At 52.5% G+C, this 14054-nt stretch overlaps 1 protein-coding gene across 4 annotated transcripts in view; it reads right to left on the reverse strand.

Moving 5' to 3' along the window:
- KCTD19 (potassium channel tetramerization domain containing 19) overlaps positions 1–14054 on the reverse strand; it is a 38532-nt gene that overhangs the window by 748 nt on the left and 23730 nt on the right. For 3 of the 4 annotated variants that reach the window (XM_004057808.3, XM_055366156.2, XM_055366155.2), the window contains 12 exons: positions 12972–13163; positions 11617–11748; positions 9187–9397; positions 7320–7480; positions 5976–6076; positions 5085–5227; positions 4795–4878; positions 4402–4516; positions 3366–3993; positions 1457–1648; positions 1120–1274; positions 696–797 (listed from right to left, as the gene is read on the reverse strand). In XM_004057808.3, the coding sequence (XP_004057856.1) occupies positions 696–797; positions 1120–1274; positions 1457–1648; positions 3366–3993; positions 4402–4516; positions 4795–4878; positions 5085–5227; positions 5976–6076; positions 7320–7480; positions 9187–9397; positions 11617–11748; positions 12972–13163 (2216 nt within the window). The remainder of the gene's footprint in view (positions 1–695; positions 798–1119; positions 1275–1456; positions 1649–3365; positions 3994–4401; positions 4517–4794; positions 4879–5084; positions 5228–5975; positions 6077–7319; positions 7481–9186; positions 9398–11616; positions 11749–12971; positions 13164–14054) is intronic. The other variant, XM_019012792.4, reaches the window with a different exon arrangement.

The following is a 14054-nucleotide window of genomic DNA, read 5'->3' on the forward strand; positions in this document are numbered from 1 at the left end:
TTTTTTTTGAGACGGAGTCTCGCTCTGTCACCCAGGCTGCAGTGCAGTGGCACGATCTCGGCTCACTACAAGCTCCGCCTCCCGGGTTCACGCCATTCTCCTGCCTCAGCCTCCTGAGTAGCTGGGACTACAGGCGCCCCCACCACGCCTGGCTAATTTTTTTGTATTTTCAGTAGAGACGGGGTTTCACTGTGTTAGCCAGGATGGTCTCGATCTCCTGACCTCATGATCCACCCGCCTCGGCCTCCCAAAGTGCTGGGATTACAGGTGTGAGCCACCACGCCTGGCCTAAGAATGCTTAAAAGTAGTTTAAAAATGAAAGGAATGTACACAATTGGTGACATCGTGAACCAGATAGGTGAAGCTGGTATCACTGGTTGAAAAGGCCTCACTCCCATGAGTCAAAGCTTGGGCTCATATGATATGTGTCCCTAAGTGTGGCCAGGGTTGTTAGTGATGAAGGCACAGTTGGTATCATTGGAGGAAAACTATAAAAACCAGTGGCCTGAATACTGCTTTTGGACTACTCTGGATTGGTTAATTTCATGCAGTTTCTCCCTCCCTGGGAGCAGTGGCCTAAGCTGCCTGTCTAGCCTTCTGGGCAGTGCTGGCCCAGCCCTGGTGCAGCAAGACACACGTCCATCTGAGGCATCCACAGGGTCGGTGGATTCCCAGGGGTTGCAAGTGGCCCTCACCTCCACCCAGCTGTACAGGCGCTCCTGGGTGTGCCGGTCGTCCTTGAAGCCGGTGATGGCCAGCAAATCTACCACAAACTGCTTGGGGCTGATGTGCAGGGTCTGCCAGGAGAGCCCACAGTCAGGCAGCGCTAGGGCAGCTCCTAGCCCCTCAGAGTGAGATGCAGAGTGGGGACTTCTCTGGGCCCACAGAGCCACAGGGGTACGGGGCAGGCACTGTCACTGCAAATCTGCGTCTTGGCCGAGGCTCAGTCCAGGTGCAACTGCTCTGCTTGCCTCCCTGTCCCACCACTCTTCTGGCCCTGGCCTTCTCCTTAACCCCATCTTGGCTTACTTCCTCTTGCCTTGCACCACTTATTGTGGGGCAGGGGAAGAGGTGGAGAAGGTGCAGGGTGCCCCAGGGCCTGAGGCCTGTCACACATACCCACAGCCGATTGGCCAGGGAGACCACCTTGGCTGTGATGGCTTTGGGGTCCTTTTGCCTGATGGAATCCATGATGATGTCAGCCAGGAAGCAGTGACATTTCTGTGCATAAAACATCTCTTCCCAGGACAAAGAGAAACTCAGGAAAGTCACTTCTGTGGAGGAGGGAAAGTGGATGTGGCCACATCTGTCAATAGCTAGGGCCTTAGAGACAGTGTGAGGAGGGGGAGAGGGGTAGGGCCCCCAGGGGCCACTGTCTCTGCCTGAAGTACCCTGGGAGGGGGCTCAGGCATCCTCACGAGGAGGCACAGGGCTTGGCCTGGCTCCAGAGCCTCACCTTGGGGCTGGGGACTGGCTGTGGGTGGTGTGTGCCTGAGGTTGTCCATCTCCGTGGTATAGATGATGCTGTCCTCAAAGAACATGCAGAAGCCATCGCTGCCCACCACGGGGGGGTGAGCCACTTTGAGGATAACCCCTAGGCTGTCCACCTCACTGGCCTCGGGCAGAGGCTGCTCAGGGGCAGGGCTTTCTGTGAAAACAACATAGGGAGGGGGCTCTCCTTTTAAAAAAAAATTTTTTTTTTTTCAAGATAGAGTTTTGCTCTTGTTGCCCAGGCTGGAGTGCAATGGCACAGTCTTGGCTCACTGCAACCTCTGCCTCCCAGGTTCCAGCGATTCTCCTGCCTCAGCCTCCTGAGTAGCTGGGATTACAGGCACCTGCCACCACGCCCAGCTAATTTTTGTATTTTTGGTAGAGATGGTGTTTCACCAGGCTGGTCTCGAACTCCTGACCTTAGGTGATCCACCTGCCTCAGCCTCCCAAAGTGCTGGGATTACAGGCGTGAGCCACACGCACAGGCTTTTAAAATTCTTTTCTTCAATTACCATCAAATCTACATAAGCAGGGGCTCTCCTTAAGCCACCTCAGAGCCCAAGCAGGGAGGGGACCTCTGGTGACAGGCCAGTACAATCAAGTCACCCCAGCCTTGCAACAGCTGCCACCTCTAGTTTCTCAGAAGTGACACCCTGGGCTGGCAGGGGCCTGTCCTGGCCACTCCTGTCTTCATTGCCCTGGCATCACTGCAAGCCAAATCCTGAACATTTTGGAACTCGAAGAAACTCCAGATTCCTCTGTTGAACTAAGACATATCAAATGGGGCTGAGGGCTGGAAATCTTTATAAAATTTTAAGTTGAGAACTTTTGGGGCCAGCCTTTGATGCATGTACAAAGAGTGGACATTTGTCATCCCAAGCTTGACAGACCAACTTAGGGCTCACAGGCAAGAGTCCAAGAAGGCCCCTCCAAGCAGGGCTGGAGCCACTAATAGGGAAGGTGACAATACTGCAGGCAGGGCTTTGAGGGAGCAGAGGCAGCAGCCTGGCACAGCGATTTTCAGCACAGTTCCCTGGCCACCTTCCCTTAGCTGGCTACACACGCTCTCTCTCCAGTGCAGTCCCTGTAGCCCCTGCTGTCTCCTGGGCTTCTCCACCTGGATGTCCCTCGGCATTTCACACTCAGTATGTGCCCTTCCCCAAGCTCTGCTCTTTCTCTTACCCACACCTCAGTAAGGGCCTATCCACCCCCTTGCAGTCCCACAGGCTAGAAACCTGGCTCCTCCTTGGCCCATCCCTCCTTCCCTCCTTCCCTCCACTACCTGCCTAGCCTGCTTCCCCTAGCCTAGAAAGAACTCCAAGTGGCTTCGAATACCTAGCTCCTGCAGCATTTCCTCTGCTCCTGGAGCAAACTTTCTGATGGGCACACCTGACCCTGTGCTCTTGTCTAAAATCCTTCAGACGCTGCTCACTCCCATCCTGGTCAGAATGGAGTACCACGTCCTGAAGCTGGCCCACAAGGCCTGTCCTTATGACTTCTGTCTTCAGCCTCATCTTTTATCACGTCTGCATGTGAAGCCTGGCCTCCAGCTAGACCCATGCCCTGCGCTTCCAAACATCCTGGACTTCTCCTTCCTTCCCCTGCTGACTCCCCAGCCCTCAGCCTCTTTTGTGCTCCTGCTTCATAGGCACCTCCTTCCCACAGCACTCATCCCTTCGCCGTGTGTGTTCTCCTGGCCCCTCCAGCCATGCCAATGTGCCAGTCATTTCTGTGTCTGCTGCCTGGCACAGAGATGGCATTGGTGAGCGGGGGGTCTAGTCCTCCTTTGTCACTAACTTGCTCTGCCATCTTGGCCAAAGAGTTTGCCTTCTCTGTTGTGAATAAGACTTAGATCAAAGGGGGACAGGACTCACCTCTCTCCTTGGTCCTCTGCTTGCTCCAGTCCTTCAGGGTGCCGGCTCTTTTTGGGGGTAAGTATGGCTTGAAGGTTGGCTCTGGCTCCTTGTCTTTCGCTCCAGCTCCAGCCCCTGCCTGTGGTCCTGGATCCTTCTCTGAGGCTGTGGAATAGGCTTTCCAGGCAGCTGAGGTGCTGGGCTGGGAAGCAGCCTCGCTTCCCAAGGGGAGCTGCAGGGTGGCCTCCTCCAAGGGGCTGCTCCGTGTGGCTGTCAGTGGCTGGAATTCCCACTGTTTGCAATTGACCATGTCCCATTCTCTCACCAGGGAGATGAGTTTTTGCATGGGAGTGGCGGGAGGGTCTTTGGTTTCAGATTTCTGTGTGAGGTTGATTGTGGTGCATTTCTTCTTTGGGGGGCTCTCAGGGTGGCTCCCCCAGTGTCCAGGATTGGTACACAAGCCAGGGCAGTGTGAGTGTGTGCTAGGGTTGCCAGCCCTTTTGGCATTTCGGCATAGGGACACCTGGATGGGCCGAGTGTACTGCTCAGCCTCATCCATCTGGTTGGACCTGGCCAGGTTTCCCTTAGCCTTGTTCCATGGAGTCCTGTCACTGCAGTCTTCGAAATCCACAGGCATGTAGGCTGTGGTCTGGGGAGGGAAGGGCACAGTAACTCTGGATAGGTTGGGCATGGACATCAACGCCTTGCCCAAGATCTAATAAGCTGGGCCTCCAAGACTTCACTTGCTCTCCCTGAACAATCCCATCCCTGACAGGGGTCACCCATTTGAGCTTTGCTCAGGCTGAGTGGGGATGGTGCCAGCCCAGTGGCCTGTCATTCCAACAGGAGATACAATCAGTATCGCAGGCCACAAGTGGCCAGTAAGTTCCTGTGCCTCCTTCACGGTTCAGAAGCCAGGTCCTGTCCTAGGAACCCATGTAGGCCCTGCTCTTTCATTTTGCTGCACCCACCAGTAGCTGAGCCTACCCCCATCCACCCTGAGTTCGGTGGTAGTGGTTTTTGAGGACAACACCAACCAGAGGAGGCTGGTGCTTACTTCTTTAGTGTCTCTACTGAACTCCACCAGTGACCCTGGCCCTTCTGTCACCACGTGCAGCCTCCTGATGGAAAAAGCTTCTTCATTTTCAGATTCTTTCTCCTGAGTCCATGACCTGCAGAAACCAAGAGGGGTTGGTTAGTGAGTAGAGACTTCCATCAGGCCATTGGCCAGTTGGTCAGATCTGCTCTTTGGCTGGGAGTTAATGCTAGACAGCAGGGAAGAAGGGGCTCTTAAAGGGTTTTGCCTAGGTCACTGGCCAATCCTGGGCCTGCTTCACTCCCTCAACCCCAAGGAGAACAGGATCCTCTAGGAGTAGGACTTAGGACAGGATTTCAAGAGGAATTTAAAGGACCAAATTCTAAACATAGAGTCGTGATAAAGTTTCCTTACTTGTATGCTTCACATTGTGCAAGGGCTTCTGAGAGGGATGGAATGTGGTATTCCTCCACCTCCTGGCAGAAGAGGGGCCATTCCCTGCAAACAACAAGGAGATATCCAGCTGGGCAGCTAGGATGAGAGTGTGGGAGGGGGCATGAGCTCCTGGAGCTGCCGCTGCCAACAGTTCCCACGATGGAAATAAAATAACCTCCTCCCTGAAGGCTACAACTCAGGTCTCCTTTGTTGCTAAGGGAGGGGTCAGCCTTCGTGATTTCATCTTACTGCGTCCTTGCTTCACTTACTTAAATTCAGATGGTAAAAACAGTTTGCCAAGTCTCAGGAAGTTGAGAATGTGTCGGAACATCTGGCCATCCCCGTGGATGAGCAGGGTTTGTCCATATGTGATCCAGTACACTCTCTGAGGGTTGGACAGCAGTTCTGGATACTGGAGGGGGTTGGACACCGGACTCAGTCTCAGAGGCTAGGTCTTTGTGAAGGGGCAGGTCAATCTTCTCTCACTCCCCTTTTCCAACTACACTAGAGCAGAGGCTTTGAGATTCCATCTCCCTGTCTTGTCAGTCACAAGGAACCACGGTGGGGAGCAGAGCTTCCAGGGAGAAGCACATCATCCCTGCTTCAACTTTTGATGGCCCCTAGACCACCCTCTCAAGGCATTTGGAAGCCCACTGTACCTCCTTCTCAGCCCAGGTCCCTCAGAGCTGGCCCCCTCCCTACGCAAACTCTGGAGGGCCTTCCCAGCAGGCCACTTGGTCCACTTGCGCTCTGTTTTGTTTTTTGAGGCAGAGTCACACTCCATCACCCAGGTTGGAGTGCAGTGGCGCGATCTCAGCTCACTGCAACTTCTATCTCCTGGGTTCAAACAATTCTGGTGCCTCAGCCTCCCAAGCAGCTGGGATTACAGGCACGTGCCATCACACCCGGCTAATTTTTGTATTTTTAGTACAGACGGGGTTTCACCATGTTGGTCAGGCTGGTCTTGAACTCCTGATCTCGTGATCTGCCCACCTCAGCCTCCCAAAGTGCTGGGATTACAGGCATGAGCCACCATGCCTGGCGGGAAAGCCTTTGTTCTAAGCAAGTGCTGGAAGCTGTGTGAGGGCCAGGTGATGGCCCCCAGAGCAGCTCAGGTGGTGATGCCACATGGGGAGCAGGGCGGCCAAGGCCGTCAGTACCTTCAGCAGTGTCTGCAGGGTGGTTGCGTACCAGTGGCTTCCAACATACACTTTGATGATCTGTTGTGGGGAATACACAGTGATCTCTGCCGTCCACTCATCTATGGGAATCCAGGAGATAGAACACATCATCATATGGCCAGAAGGGAAAGCAGGTAGGGCCCTTTGGTTAGTAGTGTATTTCACGTTAAGTCTCAATATCTTTCCTCAGTCATATTGTGTTGCCTAGTCTGAGAAGCAGCAGAAATCCCTGACATAAACCTTGCTTGCTGCAAGGTTTCCTGGGTGGTGAGGCGGGAAAGGGCACTGCCCCTCTTCACCTGACCCTCCTCCCTCAGGAAAGCTGGGTTGATGACCCTGTCCACCTACAATGCCAGCTGCCTCTGGTTTCTGGTTGGGTGTGTCCTGAGTGTGTAGCTTTTCATGTGGCCACTCAGACTGAAGCTAGGAATCTCTCTCTGTGTGTTTATGTTCGTGGTTTGGCAGATGTCATGGAGCCAACTCTCATCAAATCCCTGTCACTTTTATGAGACTAAGCCTCTAGGCATGTCTGGAGAATGGGGGCTGTATGCTGGAAAGATGAACCCATAACCCTTTTCCTGGAGATGACTATATGTAGGCCTTGTTCTGATGTTTGGGAAGCAGTTTCTAATGAGCTCTGTAATGAATGAAGGGTATATAACTAGATTATATAACCAAGAGATAAGATGTATAGAACTAGACCGTGAACTCCAGGAAGAAAGGGACTAAGTCTGTGTTGCTTACTTCTGTACCGCCAGTGTCTACTGCTGTCCTGGTATATGGCTGGTACTCAATAAATGTTGGATGCTGCTAAATGATAGTAATACAGCTTAAACTTTGTCCCCCAAATTTTTGGTAATAAGAACTTATAGGCAGCTGGTGAAAACAACATTAGCTTTGGACTCAGTCAAACCCCAGCTTGACCACTGTGTAACTTGAGTGAGTTTTCTTCTCTGAACCTATTTTTTGGCTGTTAAATGGACCCAGGGACAGCTCTGTTTAACAGAGGAGGCTCCTCCCTGCATGGCTGTGAGAAGCACAGCAAGTCAGCGCCCAAGGTCAAGGCAGGCCTGCCCTGGGGGTCCTGCGTGGCCCCAGACTGGGTAACAGCCCTGTCTGCTGCTGGAGACGAATTGTGGGCTTGGAGGTGAGGAGGGAGCACTTAATATGAAAGTTTCCCTTTTGTAAAAATCCAAAATATTGGCCTGGCTTTCCCCTCCTCCTCCATCTACAGTTTCTCGTCCTGGCCACCTCATCTGTTCCCTCCAATCTCCCAGATACTCCCCTGATGCTAAATTCAAACCTAGAAGCTTTCTCACTTACTGAGCACATCCATGGGTGCCAAAGTCCTTGGCTCCAGATGAGTCTTCAAAGCAACTTTGATTGGCTCGTAGGTGATGTCCCTTTTGTCTAGGAAGGCACAGAGCTCATATACCTCGGAAATGGTCTCTGTCAGGGGCAGCCGGCAAGTCCCCAGCCAGTTCCTGCCCAGAGAAAAGGTCTGTTATGAAGAACATCAGCATTGCACCCCAAGAGAGTCGAGCCTGTAAACTTTCCATGCCTAGGATGCCTTGCCACAACACTGGCTTAAATCAGGCATCATTAACATCGTTTCCTTGTATTTTTTTTTTTAGACGGAGTCTCACTCTGTCGCCAGGCTGAAGTGCAGTGACGCGATCTTGGCTCACTGCAACCTTTGCCTCCCAGGTTCAAACAATTCTCCTGCCTCAGCCTCCCAAGTAGCTGGAACTACAGGCACCCGCCACCACGCCCAGCTAATTTGTTTTTGTATTTTTAATAGAGACTGGGTTTCTTTTTTTTTTTTTTTTTTTTTTTTTTGAGATGGAGTCTAACTCTGTCACCCAGGCTGGAGTGCAGTGGCGCGATCTCGGCTCACTGCAAGCTCCGCCTCCAGGGTTCATGCCATTCTCCTACCTCGGCCTCCTGAGTAGCTGGGACTACAGGCACCCGCCACCACGCCCGGCTAATTTTTTGTATTTTTAGTAGAGATGGGGTTTCACCATGTAGGTCAGAATGGTCTCAATCTCTTGACCTCATGATCTGCTTGCCTTGGCCTCCCAAAGTGTTGGGATTACAGGTGTGAGCCACCGCGCCCAGCCCATTTCCTTGTTTTAACTGGAAATCTGTTTAACCTTGTAGGAGAATAAGCCTGGACAACAGGTCACATTTTTGGAGCTGAGCTTGACTTATTTCAGCAAAGCCCTCTAAATGGACTAATTTCATGTCTCCAGGCCGTGTTTCCGGTTCCAGGGCCAGCCCAGGGCCCAGCCACTCCCTTCTTGCCTCATACGCATCTGCCCAAGACATCTCAGTCACTGTACTGCAGCCTGCCACGGTCTTGGAAAAAGGCTGGGGTCTAAACATCAACCCCCTTCTCCAAACCCTCCCTTCCAAGGCACTTGTCTTTGCCCTCTGTGACATCAGGGTGGACATCTCTGAAAGATATGGACTTTATGGGCTAAAAGAGCCCAAAACAACAATATTGGGAAAAGACAGCATTCAGGGTCAGCTGACCCTCTCCCAGGGGCTCCAGAAAACCCACTTCTACCTTCGATTTTGGTGCCAGTCTGTTTTGTGACCCTCAGAGAGTTGCTCTGCTGCTCTGCACCTCAGTTTGCCCATCTACAAAACAGGGTTGGATTCCTTGCCCCTGCACTAATGAGGACATCCTGAGCTCATCCCATAAGGCAAAGGCTGAGGATCAGCACCTCTGGGAAGCCTGGCCTGGCCTGGCCTGCCCTGCCCTGCTTCTAAGGGGGCTCACCCCTGGCTCTGGCCATTCTGTGTGTCCAGTGAGCCTCCCAAGAGTAGCGGAGGACCTTTGTAGAGGGGTCTGCACAGGGAGGTACCCAGCTCCCTGACTGTGGCCTGGTCACCTCAGACCTAGCACGGGGCTAGAACCAGGGAAATGAACTGCAGAGGACAGAAATAGGAAATGGTCTGAAGCCTTTGAACCTTAGCAACCCTTGTACCTTGGCACTAGCCCTCTTCTTTGAGGCCCTAACCTGGTGGTAGTGTGGCGGTGCTGGTGATGGTAATGGCTAAAATGATGGGCTGGCCCCAAGGACACACTTCACCTCTGGCTAGTGGGAAAGGCCCCAGGTTATTCCTAGAGGGAAGGGCAGATCCAAGGGTGATGGGACTCAGTGTGCCCTAAGGAGGGCCTCACTTGACGTGCTGAAAGAGGACGCCATTCCCTGTGATGTACAGTCGGCTTCCGTCTAGCGTGCTCTCGATGCGAAGCTGGCCCAGTGCAGAGTCCGGGTACTTGACCAGCAGACCCAGGGCCATTGTGTAGAGCGGTTTCACGGACTCCAGGCTGGCTGTGCGGTCCCCCTTCCCGGGGCTCAGGGGAGAACAGCTGGTCCGGGAACAGCCACCTGTGTCAGGGAGAAAGGGGTGACTCCTAGGCCCCCCATGGTCATAGCTGGATTGGAGGCTTTGGGGCTCGGTTCCTACTGCTGCCTCCATTGTACCGAGGAGGCTCAGAGGAAGGATATTTCTTTGCACAGTCCAAATCAAGATCTTCTCAAAATCAGTATAATTTTTTTGTATACTCAGGCTTAGAAGTCATAACTATTTGTTGGGAGGTGAGTTGGGAGTGGGGGGATTCATTTGCTGTATCACTAGCATCTGAATTTCCTAAGTTTCAGGAAAGCAGCCATCTGGCCCTAGCCTCTGCAGGAGTCTTCATTAGTTCCAAGCTCTTCTGTAACCATCCAAAGGTAAAGAACGGCAACCATGGCCTGGAAACTCAATGTGTGTTACAGGCTTCCTGGATTCACAGCCCCTGTTGCTGGCTCTCCTGGGCAGAATTTCCCCCAGAGACATACTGTGTGGCATTATTTTCAGGGTGGGTATTTGGGTTGCTGGTTGATGGATGGGACCTTTTTCTCCTATAGTGGGCCTAGGGTACAGTCCAGAGAATACAGTTATCACAGCCTTCAGGACCCTGCTCCCGTGGCAACAATGTGCCAGTGGGCACACTGCTGGGGGATGTTCGTGGATCATCTCCAATCCTCAGAGCAACCCTGCAAGAGGGGATAGTGCTATCATCATTTCACATTGAAGAACCTGCCCTGAGAGGCTAATGAAGAATCTTGCCCTAAACTGCAAAGCTAGGCAGGGGCAGGGCTAGGATTTGAGGTCAGCTCTGTCCAGCTCCAAGGTTACCACAGCTGTTTCCCTTATTGTGATGCTTTGTAGAAAGCTAAAGCCACCCTTTGTGTTTGAGGAGTGCTGCCAGCTTCCAGAGCCTGGCTGTCAACACACTTCCTCCATCTTTGCATTGCTCTGTGGAGCAGGGACTACGCTACCATCTCACAATGATCTGTGTTCTCTGAGGAGTAGAAGGCTTTGAGGGAAGGGGCTGAACTCACACCACCTTAAGCGGATTATAAGGCCCTGGGACAGGGTCCTGAGACCTGCTGGAGCATGCCACTCCCCACAAAGAGGATGGGTTTCTTTTTTGAGAAGGAGTCTCACTCTGTTGCCCAGGCTTGAGTGCAGTGGCATGATCTCGGCTCACTGCAGCCTCCACCTCCTGGGTTCAAGCGATTCTCCTGCCTCAGCTTCCCAAGTAGCTGGGATTACAGGTGCGTGCCACCATGCCCGGCTAATTTTTGTATTTTAGTAGAGATGGGGTTTCACCATGTTGGCCAGGCTGGTCTCGAACTCCTGACCTCAAGTGAGCCACTTGCGTTGGCCTCTGAAAATGCTGAGATTACAGGCATCAGCCACCAGCGCCTGGCCAAGAGGATGGGTTTCTATTTGTCTGGGAGAAGGCTGGGAAATCTATGCCTGAAGATAAGGAAAGGCCTGATTGCCATGGGATAAATGTCTGGTGATGTCCAGGCCAAACTTCCCATGTGCAATGCAGTTCTACACATTCTTGGGATGGCGGCTGAAGCCATGCTCAGGTAGCTTGCGCCCTATAACATGCACAGTAGCTTCCATGGAGGTGGAGTTGGGAAATGGAATGATGAACGGCCCTGAGGAAACCATGACAGGAAGAACAAGCTGGAATGAGGTAGGGCTGGGAGCACGAAGGCCTAGGCTGGACAGGGGTCAGCAAGCGTCAGGAATAGGCAGAAACAGGCACAGCGGCCAGGGGTTTCCACGTGAGGTGACGAGGGAATTTGGGGGCGGATGAGATGCATGAAGCACTGAGCATTTCCCACACCTCCAACCGTGCCTGGAAGAGGAAGGATGGGAGTGGCTGGTGGGTGCTCTTAGTCCCCACCACTTTCACAAGCAGGACAGACCTCCCCTGCCCCTGAGAAGCCTGCCTTCAGGCCCAGGACATTCCAGCCTGGCTCCCCACCCAGGCTGGGCTCCTCCTGATCCAGGCTGGGCTGGGTTTTCTACACCCCTGGCTGGTTGCCCACTCCCCACCCTCAGTGGGAAGGCTGAGCCGGCAGGGCAGCACGCAGGGTTTCAGGCTGTGAATCCTCTTCTTGGATTCAGAGTCAGCCAGAAGACCCAATCCTCTCACTAACCCCCAAAGCCCAAAGTGATTGTGGGAGGGAAGATTGTTCTTGGCTTTTCCAGGTCAAGCCAAGATTGTCAAGGGGGGGGCCAAGGTTTCCTGGCGACATACCCATGTTCATCCGGTACCACCTTACGGCTTCAGTGAGTGCAGGGATTTCCAGAATTTCCACTTCTGCTTCTAATACATCAATGTTGGAGAAATTATCCGGTAGTAAAATCTTCTGTGAGCGAAGAAAATTCACTTGAAAAACAAAGGGGAACACAGTGAGTTAATGAGGCTATTTCTGGTTTAGCTGTAGGTGCTGGTTTTGGCAGGTTTCTGGTGCTGTAACTTATCCTAGGTTCTCCTTGTTCTGAAACAACTTATCAACATACCTTATTAGATTAGCTTTGAGTGTGTGGTTTTCAAGGCGAAAGACCCCACATTACTTTGTTTTCCTGTGTCTGAGGCCGTGGGTGTGGCCTCCCGTGGCTTGGCCTGGGGCTCCCAAGCCAGGCCCTCCTGGTGGGCACACTGGCCCTGAGACTTACCCTGTGAGTCTTGACCCAAGAGCAGGTCATTCCAAAAGAGGGAGTTGTCTTGCTGCTTAGAGAGGAGGGGCCCAGCCGAGCCTGGGCTGGCGGGTGGCACTTGCAGTTTGTCCCTGCCTGGACTGCAGTATGGGAGGCAGAGATGGAGCCAACGCTAATGTCCTGTGTGAATCAACTTAGAGATACAGAAGCACATCACAGACAACTTTCTAGGTGACTATGAATATGAATGACTGGGGTTCCAGACATTTGGGCTCCTAGTGTAACTTGAGTGTTTACTGCCCTATCTATCTAGACAGCAGTAGCATCTTGGGGTCAAAGAGATCATTCAGTTCACATCCCAAACAGAGCTCATCCTGGGGCAGTAGGGCGAGAGAGGCTCTCTCTGTCAAAGGTGGAAAATCTCATCCTTCCTTAGGCCACTACCTCAAGTGGACAATTCTGCTATGACTCTGGGGGAAACTGTCACCATCCACCCTCCTTCCCTTTTATTCTGAGTTTGCTGACATTAAGAGCAGGTAGCACCATCCTTTGAAACAATCTGGATTCCTCATTTTATGGTGAGAGGAACTGAGGCCTGAAGACCAGCTGGATACATAAGGGCAGAGTAAGAAGAGAAGCCGACTGGCAACCAGCTGAGCTCCCTGCCCTTCACACCAACTCCTGTGGTCCCTGGCACTTTCCAGTGCCTGACACTTTTACAGCCAGGCCATCCCAAAACAAATAGGGAATAAAACAGCCCTGAGTCTAGTGAGATTCTAATGCTGGAATCTGCTTGCTTCCCGGAAGGCTCTGTCATGCTTCCGCTACCTCTGCCCAGGGAAGCTCCTGAGGCCCTGAGCACCAAGCTGGGCCTCTGTGGGACATGTGATGGGGAGGGGTGAATGGGCCCTATCAGCCCGCCTCCCGCCCCACCCCGGACAGAGCAATCACCAATGAAGCGGAACTCGCTGCACTCGCACTCGATGAGGGCCACCGTCTCAGCCAGCCACAGCAGGTTGTCTTCAGTCACTAGGCTGGGATATTTGGCCACCAGGTCTAGGGGCAGGAAGCAGTAGTGCACCTCCTCTTCTGTGTCTAACAGGGGTGTGTCCATGAGCCCCAGAGGTGCCTTATCATGTAGGCCTGAAAGAGAACATGCAGGCAGTGTTGCCACCTCTCAGAAGCCAGGGATCTGATTCCAGCAGGGCTTTCACTGACCCAGGGGCCCCAGAGGATTCTAGAGAGACCCCCCAGGATATGGTCCTTGCCACTTGCCAGACACATCTTCCTTCTTTATCTTTTCAGTTGTAGCCCTAAGGAGTGTGGTAGGGAGTGGGGCATGGAAGTCTATTTTTTTTTTCTTTTCTTTTTTGAGATGGAGTCTCACTCTGTTGCCCAGGCTGGAATACAGTGGTGCCATCTCGGCTCACTGCAACCTCTCCTGTCTCTCAGATTCAACTGGTTCTCCTGCCTCAGCCTCCCAAGTAGCTAGGACTACAGGCACATGCCACCACACCCAGCTAATTTTTGTATTTTCAATAGAGACGGGGTTTCACCATGTTGTCAGGCTGGTCTCGAACTCCTGACCTCACGTGATACATCTGCCTCAGCCTCCCAAAATGCTGGGATTACAGGCATGAGCCACCGTGCCCAGCTGGAAATCTATATTTTTTCTATAAACAGTGAAGGGCAGTGGGACATGTGACATTTTGACTTATGTATCCAAAGTCATTAAATTCATTTACCCATTTGATTCTAATTGATCAAACCAAACACAGTGATCCACAGACAAAATAGATGCTTTTGACACTCCTGGAAGCTAAAATCCATCAATAATCATAAATGCTTTGTACTCATGTCTCAGATAGGCTGAACTATGCTGCCAGGCACCCATCAGACAGTGATTATTTAGGGACATTCTGTGTGTGGTGGTTGGAGGAAACTCAAAAGAATGGTGGCATTCCCTGATGAATAGGAGGGAGTGGAATGAAACCTCGCCTTGCCCACGTGAAGCCAGAATGCAGAGGAGTAAGT

The sequence above is a fragment of the Gorilla gorilla genome, chromosome 18 (genome assembly GCF_029281585.2).
Source record: "Gorilla gorilla gorilla isolate KB3781 chromosome 18, NHGRI_mGorGor1-v2.1_pri, whole genome shotgun sequence".
Lineage (NCBI taxonomy): Eukaryota > Metazoa > Chordata > Mammalia > Primates > Hominidae > Gorilla > Gorilla gorilla.